The sequence below is a fragment of the Lolium rigidum genome, chromosome 3 (assembly GCF_022539505.1).
Source record: "Lolium rigidum isolate FL_2022 chromosome 3, APGP_CSIRO_Lrig_0.1, whole genome shotgun sequence".
NCBI lineage: Eukaryota > Viridiplantae > Streptophyta > Magnoliopsida > Poales > Poaceae > Lolium > Lolium rigidum.
The window spans coordinates 162715710-162725985 of record NC_061510.1 but is presented as its reverse complement, the minus strand read 5'-3'; the positions used below and the strand labels follow the sequence as shown (position 1 = coordinate 162725985).

The 10276-nt window shown below is 42.3% G+C and overlaps 1 protein-coding gene across 1 annotated transcript; it reads left to right on the top strand.

Moving 5' to 3' along the window:
* The first annotated feature begins 7418 nt into the window (after positions 1-7418).
* LOC124698546 (metacaspase-1-like) lies at positions 7419-9005 on the top strand. Its single transcript, XM_047231034.1, has 3 exons — positions 7419-7767; positions 7951-8281; positions 8367-9005. Exons 1-3 carry the CDS (start codon positions 7419-7421, stop codon positions 8752-8754), a joined length of 1068 nt encoding a protein of 355 aa, XP_047086990.1. The 3' UTR covers positions 8755-9005.
* The last annotated feature ends 1271 nt before the right edge of the window (positions 9006-10276 follow it).

Genomic DNA, 10276 nt, shown 5'->3' with positions numbered 1-10276 from the left:
CGCGCCATAACACAAGCAGATGGAATCTACATCGACGGGATGGATACTGGATAGAAGTACAACCTTGATCCATGTACGACCACCGCGCCTCCGCCGGCCTCTCTCCGCGCCTCTGCCTCATCCGGAACCAGAAAGGTTTGCACGCTAATCCTAAATCACGGACACGACCAGGATCTGCATGGCCGCAACCAAGGACATTGCATCTTAATCTTCAAGATGGATTGAACTACTACTTTGAGCCATATACGACCACGAGTTGGGGGCACCGTCAGCCTTGCACACTCAAAAGTCAATTCCATCGGCAAATCGAAGCAACAGTAGACTTCAGGCAACTTTCTTGCATCGGCAAATCTACGGAACAGCAGACCAGCAGGATGCCACCAGATCAAAGGCACGCCATCAACTTCAGGTAACTGCAAACTTCAGATAACTGCAATCTTCAGGTAACAGTTGTAGTCTTCGTATGTGGATCTTCCCTCCTAACATAGTAACATGTTCTTATGAACAACCTGCCAGCAGGACACCACCAGATCAAAGGAAAGCAATCAACTTCAGGCAACAACTGCAATCTTCAGGTAGTTGTTGCAGTCTTTGTGTGTGTTTAGATGTTCACTTCTAACATGTACTTTTCTTATGAACGTGCTTTCATGTTATTATTGGTTAGATAAATCACTTATTCAAAGTTGTATAGAAAAACCGTGCAATACTAATATTTAGTTAAGTTACTTTTTCCATATCAAAATATCAAATTTCATATGTACATATGAGTAAATAACTAAAAAAAATTGAAGGCAATATCTCTATGGCGTACAAGAACTTAAGTGAACTTACCACACGTGGACAAACTGTGAACCATCAAAGTCAAAGTAAAAAAGATTGTGGGATTCCATCAACCCTTCGACCAATCAACTTATAAGTATCAACCTGATCTAGATGGATGAACAAGTATATTTTTATGATGGATTTCTTATATTGTCTAAACTGCTACTAAGCTGCTATAAGTATTAGTATAGACGGAATTCCTGCCGACTTTGTGATATACATTTTGAGAGCAAGAATACCACTGTTCAAACCAGTTGCACATCAGTCGTTGGGTGCAGAACCTATGTTATCCTTATACTGAGCTATGTACCAGTAGAAAGCACCCCCCTTGCATGTCCTCGCTCGATTGTTTTTAATCTTCTATACTGTTCTAGCGTCTTTTCTCAATCTGGAGAGCTACACCACTTCACCAGTTTTAAGGGGAACAATATGTAGGATCTCAAGGAGGCAAGGACTGGATCGGAGGTGACGCCACCGGCGGCGTCAAGGAGAAAAACAATGATGTACTACTTGGTAAATTAGTCCGCTTCATGTTTTCTGGTATGGATCAGAAATTCAGAATATAAAGAATACGTTCATGCATCTTTGAGTAAAATTCTCCTGTTTGTTGTCAGCTTAGAGAAGAGCATGTAAAAGTTCTCTCAGGATCATGATAAAGTTGGTATAGAACACAATATTGTCTCAACATATGAGGATCAAAACATCCCAGTAAGTTGGGTGTGAATTATTGATTTAATTGCCAAACTGCAAAATTTCCATTAGCCAGATAGCACCATGGTGATAGGAAGCTGCTGGCATTTTCTTCACGGCTCTCGCGTACAATGCGGCCGTGATGGTCGTCTCAGAGATTGATTGCGTAAGAGGCATCAGCCAGGGTCAGAATAGGGAAACTAACAACACTCTTCCAACATATGTAATAGCAAACTTGCTCATTAGAGTTTCCTTTTACTGGTGCAGCTTCCTCCACCTAGCCTCTCTTCCTCTGCTCCCAGACTGGAGGCCAGTTTAACTTAGTATGAAATGCATGGTTGCAAGTAAATTAGCGTCATCTAGGACATATGATAGCAACTTAGTTATTTCTTCCCTAAAATTAGGTTACCTGCAACAATGCATTTCAAATATAAGGGGATGCCCAATTAAGTCGGCGGGATGAGAAAAACATCAGTTTATGTCCTTAGGTCGGTTGCCCTAATTGATATTTTTGTATCCTGGTTCAAATCATCATAGAAGTAGCAATATAATTCAAAAACTTGGCATAACATGCAGAGAGGTAAAGTCAGGAAAGGAATTTTAATTTGGAAGATGAAAATTGAAACTGCCTAAAGATGGATTGAGCAATTCTCCAAGCCTATATTACAATAATGACTCGAATCAGGGGAAATAATGGTACTCACAGAACAAAAACTCAATTTAAGTAACATATTAACTAACACTCGGGCAATCGGCCAAAACAATAGTTTTCTAGGTGCAAAGTAGTGACGCGCCAATCTACTTTATTAGTCAAAATTCTAAAGCCAAATTCGCGCAAAATGTATTTGGTTCAGACTCATAGCTTGCTAAAAATAGGCCTTAGATTTAGGTAGCAGAGATGTCGGACAAACCTCCGCTGGTAGTGTGGTAGAAGCAGCCACACATGCGCCAATGTCCTCTTCTTGACTGATGTGCCGCCGGCAACATCGCACATCACATCTTCTCAAATCTAAATAATGGATCAATCCTGTAATCAAAATTTAGAGAAGATATGTCAGAAGCAGTCGTGGAAGGGGGCACTGGAGCAGTGAGACAATACTAAGCGAGACGCATTGCCTGCTGAATGTGGGACGCATCAGCTGCTGCCAAACGCGGGCGACCTCGAGCCCCAAGCGCCGTACGGGTCTTCAGATCGAGCCGTCGGGGGCAGACACAGTGGCGCTCTTCACGACTTGGTCAAGAATCACGCATGGCTTGACAAAGTGGCAAGCATTGCAGAATGGAATGGGTACAGTCGACCCACTGGTGGAGAAGAATGAGAGGATTTTTCTTGCATGCTTTTCAAAAAAGAGATATAAACCGTGGACCGTCCGTGCGCTGATATAAGTGAAGTGGGAAAAACAATGGTTAAAAAAATACAATTAATATATATGAAATTTTGGGGAAGAAGCAACATATTGGGCTAAAAAATCTGGGAACGGAGATGTATTTTTTGAACAAATGCGGATACAGGAAAATAGCATCTAATCCCTAATAAAAACAAAATTGAAATTGTGAGTTAATGATAACAAATTCTGAATAGTCAATTGTAAAGATGAAGAAATCAAAGCAAAGAGCAAGAAGAAGATACAAACATTGATACGGAAATCCACACAATATTTTATTGTACCCAATAATAACATTATAAAAGAGAAAATAAGTACAACAATAAGATATTTAAGCCACGTAAAATTTACATGATCTTGAGAAATAAGAAAGACAAATATGTAAAAGCATATTGAAACCTGAAATGAAATCACCAAAATACTTAAGTATCAATATTTCTTTAGATTTTAGAAGATATGACAACAAGATACAAAATCTATAAATATTCTAGCCGCGCAAATGCGCGGGCCATACCGCTAGTTATATACTAAAAGCAAAATACGGATGTTGAAATAGAGACGTCACGTTAATCCACATCATCCTAATTATTGTGGTTGTTAGATCTATAATTTACGGTAGGGATTCAAAGATAACAAAGGTTACGTAAAACTGTGGTTAGTAGGCACATCGCCCAAAGATAGCACATATAAGAAGTCCCCCTTTTTAGGAATATGAAAAATACCGGAGAACCTAGCTGGCCACCAAAAACCAAAATTATCCAAGTTTCTATACGTGAACCACCCAATTAGATGGGGGAGTTGCAACTTAAAAAGGAAACAAAAAAAAACAAAGCTATCTAGCTAGCGTGCATCGCTAGGACTTGTACAAACAGAGGGTCTGCGTCACGGGGCTGATTAGCAGAAACCAAACCCGGTACAATCATGTAAGTAAAGAAATAACGCCTGCTGCTTCACATACCATGAAACAAGCTTGGCATGTGTTTCTCTATCTAAAATATATATTTAATATTTTGTAAATATAGATATATCTATAATTAAAATAAACCAAGAAATATCTGTATATAGACAAAAGTAAGACACTTATTTTAGCACAAAGAAAATACTATTCTTCCCATAAAAATAGCTACTCCTACTCGGTGATCAAGACGGGAGATGGAGAGTCCCAACTATGCTGACCGGCCGAGCATCATGATATTCATGAAAATGTTGGTCTATTCAAGTTTTAATATATATTTTAAAAATGAGTGAATGTGAGTTTTGTGTAAATTGATCATAGTAATATATGCGAGCTATACTAGACCGCTTGTATATCCGATGGTTATGGCTCACACGTTACACATGAATATGAGAAATATAAGGATAAGCGTAGAGTTTTAAGTGCTTGCGAGAATGCGAGCTCCAGTGAACTCGGGATTTTAAAAATCAAAAAAGATATTTTAGTGTTTACATTTATTATCTATTATCTATTATATACTAAAAGCAAAATATAGATGTTTAAATAGAGACGCCACGTTAATCCACATCATTCTAATTATTGTGGTTGTTAGATCTGTAATTTACGGTGGAGATTTAAAGATAACAAAGATAACGTAAAACCGTGGTTAGTAGGCACAGCGGTCAAAGATGAAAGATGACACGTATAAGAAGTCCCTTTTTCTAAAAGTATTTACATGGAGATTTGCCAAATAATACATTGTGTTTCTGGCTACACAAAAATCATAAAACCATGGCTTTAAAAAGGTCAAAATAACTCCACTTTTTAAAAATATTTACCTCATTTCATAGACCACATATGAAAATACTTTTCAATGAAAACATGGTCGTACATACTAGACATGTATATGTACACGTATATTTATGTACAGATTTTTCACGAGAAGAAAATGAACTTTTGATATTTTTTCTAAACCAATCTCATTGAACCTCGGGAGCCAAAATAAATATACCCTATATATAAATATGATCATATTACTAAGACCGTTGTATTTATTTAGCATCATTGTACATATAGGCTAAAAATATATATTTTATATATATACTTTTTTTAGGTGGATGAATGGTGCGATTCTATCATATTAATCCATAGCTATATAACATTTACATTTTCTTTTTTCGTCATTTTCTCTCTGAAATTCAAAAACAGAAAATGAGAGAAAAAACATGAGTTCGTTTTCATACGAACTCCATAGCAAGTAATGCAACCGAGCTTTCTATGCACATATAATTATGTTTTCTCACATAGACAAGTGTCGAGGGAAACTTGTGTAAGATGAGCACGAGCACAAAATTTAGGGAACACAAATGCACGAAGTGCAAAAAAAACATCAATTCGACACAACTTAAGTGTTTTGTGAAAGAAAACATGCTAAAGGACACATGTAAGAGTGTGTGGTGATCATGGATCAGTATGTTCAATATATTTTATTTATATATAATAGATATATCCAATTATACATGTGAGCAAAAACTTAGCAAATATATACCAATTTTTTCGCAACAATGATACCAACAAGAACATTGGATGATAATATATAGCTATGTGTAAAATGATATATATGCATACACTAATTGATGTAAGGACCTCGCAGATTGCAGCATACATTGTAGGTGTCGCAACTCCAGTTTTTTGTGTTACAGAAATGTATTTGAGAAAATATAAACCACTACCATCTGATTTTCCTAAGAGATATTTCATTTCATTTTGTTATTTCTATGCAACATACTAATATATTAATTTACAAAACCAAGATAAAGTTAACCAGTACCAAAGTATGTATTTTCAAAAATAATTTCGCGATGAAGAAGATTAATAGAAGGAAAAAAGGTTTAAATAATTTTAAATAATTTTAAACATTTTTAATATAGATGATGCCCTTGCATTTGCGAGGGCCACCATGCTAGTTTTTCTAAAAAGTAACATGTAAAGTTTGACCAAACTTTTACATGGTTTGATATTTGAAAGATAATATATAAGTCTTACTCATTGGAACAGAGGTAGTATACAATTTTTCTATTTGTGTGTCCTAGGAAATGCCGTTAGGCGGTAATTTTGTGTGCTTTCATCTAAAAAAATGGTCAATTAGACAGCAGTGCGCAATCCACCATACTTTGGCCTCGACTTGGATGGAGCATCGATCTCCCATAGCAAGCAATTACCATCACCTCTGCCCTTTGAGATTGCGCAAAAGTGATCAAGTGACAAAGAGGTGAGGGGGATAGAAAGCGCATGGGCTTTGCCAACAAATTGCCCCACCTTTCCATCTCACCCAGTCGCAAATTCTAGTTTTTATAATAACATGTTATGTATGTTTTGAGTTGCTCGTGTTTTTTGATTGTACCCTCATCTTGTACAATAGAATGAATAAATTTCTTTTTGATGTATACCGTTTGCGACACTACGAAAGTATGTTGTAGTCGAAACTCCTTCCAAAATAAATTGGAAATTTGAACATTGTTACTATTTTTCTTGAAGTTGGGATTTGGAATGAACGTTGGTACTATTTGAGTTTCTCTTCTCGTAAAAGACTTGCAGTTTACGCACTGGATTGACTTTTAGTCAACTTCTTGCATAGACAAGGACATACTTCTGCAATGGCCTCAAGCTCATCGGATAATACATGATAGTCAAAGTTTTTCTTTCTTAAGTTGTTCTGTCATGTGACGTGCCTATCAGCAAGGTATTTACACAAGGCCCATATTTTATTGTTTCACTTTTGGATAGGATTTTTTTTTCCGCTACAGGCCCAAGATCTTTCATTCAGAACTGTTTCTGAAGGTGTTAAAAAAGAAAGCAAATTCCCATTTCACAATGCCAGCCCACATCTTTTTTTTTACCATTCCTGACAAACCCTCACGATATAACCATGCCAATTTAAAGTTGGCCTCTAGAAACAGAATCTGAAAAGCTGAGGATCCGACATGCACAAATTAGTATTCTGGCATCAATTTCATGTGAGGAGCTCCATATCTCTTGTTATGAATTCTATCACGTTTCCGTTCACCTTCGAATTAATTAAAATTTTCATTACTCTGGGCCAGCAGAACATGAACCATATTCCTCCTGATCTACATCTCCAACAAAGTAGCAGGTAGTGGGATAGTGCTTGCAATAACTCTTTGAGTAGCCAAGCTAGGCAAAGAACCTAGCTTGCAATTGCACATTAAATAGTCCACAATTACATTGACCAATCTCTTGCAAAATGAGCTTCTGCGGACGAGCGACAAGCTCTGAATTAAATTAACTTGAAGATAGAACATTGCGTCCTTACCGCTCGCGTGCATCGTGCTAGTAGTGGTTCCTGGAATTGGAATCCAGTGCCCACTTCTTCCACATCGCCATTTGTTAAAGCTCATCGTGCTGCAGTGCACGAGATTCCCTAAAATAAATTGGGACTCAGCTGAAATGTTCTAAGACGCAGGACTTAGCCATTTACAGCACTGTTTGGCTCTATAAAAGGAAGATGCAGCTGAGTGAGGCAGTCAAGGCAGAGCAAGCAACTTAATTAGATAGGCATAGAAGGCATGGAGTGCGGGCAATGCGGCGCCGGATTGTCTGTCCCGCGGGGAGCGCGCTCCGTGCAGTGCGCGCACTGCCGCGGGGTGACGCGCGTCCAGCGGCACGGCGCCGTGGGCGTCGTCATGAACGCGTTCGCCAACATGGCTGTTCGTGGCGGGAGGCCGGTGACGCCGCCTAGGCTCCGGGAGGCGGGCTACCCTAGAGTGCCCGGCGACAAGCGCGCCCTACTCATCGGCATCAACTACACTGGAACGGAGAACGAGCTGAGCGGCCCCATCAACGACGTCAAGGGCATGAGCTTCCTGCTCACCCAGAAGTACGGCTTCCCCAAGGAGTGCATCCTCACCATGACCGGTAAATAAGCTGTAACAACTCCATTTCCTGTGTGTGCATGCGTGTGTCGATGGAGTTTCTTGTCCTCTGAGGTCGATGAATAGGTCGAGAAACGATCGGTGTAATCTGTTCTTGTGCTTGCCAGATGAGAAGAAACTTATTTTTGCACACACAATTCGAGCTCATTCCTTGTTCTTGCTACAGATGAAGAGCGAGACCCGTACAGGAGGCCAACCAAGTCCAACATCCTACTGGCGATGCGTTGGCTGGTGCACGGCTGTAGGTCTGGGGACTCCCTCGTATTCCATTTCTCCGGAATGGCTGGTCAGATGGAAGACGAAGACGGCGACGAGCAGGACGGCGAAGACCAGACCATCTTCCCGCTCGACTGGGAGCTCAACGGCGAAATCCGAGACGACGAGATCAACGACGCCCTCGTCCGCCCTCTCGTGAAGGATGTTACGCTCCACGCCGTTATCGACGCCTGTCACAGCGGCACCATGCTCGACCTCCCCAACATCTACAAGCTCAAAAAGTACGTACCAACGCTGCACGTTATGTATGTACCCACGGGCCACGGCATTAACTCTATGTGGCACTGGCTGTTTACCGATGCTTAGGAACGGGCAGACTGAATGGAAGCTTCACACCCCTCCGAACGGCGCTTGGAAGAATACGAGCGGCGGCATGGCGATCCTCATCAGCGGCTGCGGCGACAACCAGATGTCGACGGACGGTATCGGCGATGAGCACCTGCCCATGGGCGTGCTGACCTATAGCTTCGTCACGGCGGCCTTCTTCGCGCAGCGGAAGCCCACCTACGCCCAGCTGCTCGCCACGATCAAGGCCATCATGCTTGAGCGCAACGCCGACAGCCGGATCAACTGCAAGCTCCCAGCGCCTATGTGCTCGCTTGTCCGCAAGGTGGTCAACTTCAGCGGCGTGCAGGAGCCCCAGCTATCTTCCTCCCAGAAGTTCGACATCAACCGGGAGCACTTTGAGCTATAAACCAGCTCCTTCGTCTGACAATAATAACATCAGCTCAACACTGAAAACACTGCAAGGTCAACTAAATACAGTATATGTGATGCTACGTCTTGTCCCGTATCAGCTTAGCCTTTCGGGCAAGGTGATGCGAAAATAAGACCAATATATAAAGGTCTTCGTGCTGGTGTGGCACTGTGGCCTGGATAGACTAATAAGCAGTATCCCCTCTTACTTATCACACCCCATTTCTCTAAGTACTACTTCAATCCAAATTTGTTGACTCCATTTTATCTAGATACAAATATATCTAGTTGTGTTTGTTAACTAGATACCGTATCTAGACAAAGTAGAATCAATCAATTTAAACCAGAGAAAGCACATTAATTGGCTTATTAGCAACCCTTGAAACAACTACAAGTTTAATTAATCTCTAGATCCATATTAAACTTGCTAGGCATCGCTGATCCATGACCTCCCATTCCCTAACGCTAACCTCCCCCCCGCTCCCGCGCGGCGGCGCAGCGCCGGGCGGCCTCCCCCCCCCCGCTCCCTCGGCGTTCCCTCCCCCTAGCCTCCTCTCCCGCCGCCGCCTAGGGCGTCGCCGGGCAAAGCCTGTGTGGTGTGGCGGCGGCGGCTCTCCTCTGTCGCGGATCGGGGGCGTGGCAGCGTCCAGCCCCTCCGTCCAAAGACGATGATGCTGGTTGGAGGCGATGATAGGTGGTGGTGCGCTGGCCCCTTTGGGTCCGGCGGGCTCCCCCTTCTCCGTCCTCGGTGTGGAGGCTTCCCCGGGATATCCCTGCATCGCTGAGGACGGCCGGGATCCTAACCAGTGGCGTCCATCTCTGCGCCGGAGGTGGTCAACCTGAGGATGGGGATCCAGGGTGGAGGCCTTAGGCGGTGGTTTGGCGGCACGTCGCGCGTTCCGCCGTTGAGGTCGACCGGCGGGTGGCGGCGAGGGGGCCTGCCGTTCTGCCTAATAAAGGTGGATGTTCTAGGATTTCTCTCACGCCAAGTGAAGATTGGTCGGATGTTTCTTCCCGCCAGGTTGCCTGGATTGTCGTGTTCTAGAAGGCCATGCCGGCGAAATTCATTGTGCGGTTAATGCCTGAAGATTGCTGGATTGGGTGCTTTCGGTCGTGCGCACCCATGTTTTTTATCTGAACGTTTGGTTTCAGAGGGAGCGCTTCGAAGCTCTGCTGGTTGTTAATATCATGGAGCTCATTTTCTTTCCATGGTTCTGGCGGAGAAGGTCATGAAAGCCGAGATCGGTGGAAGAGCAACGGTGGTTGGATCTTGGTGGTGAGGTGGATTGGCTTGGAGCTTCGTGACTTCGAACATCGACTTGTATGTGGGGACGACTGCACATGAGAAGTTTAGAGTTCTATCTTTCAGGGTGAAAATCCAAGGTCTAGCCTTAACTGGTTGTGTCTGACAATATTTTTGTTGAAGGCATTGTTTTGAGAGAGAGGACTTTGTTCAGGGTTAAAATCTAAGATATGTGATCGGGCGATAACATCTTTTTTGCACTGTTTCCTTCTTGGAG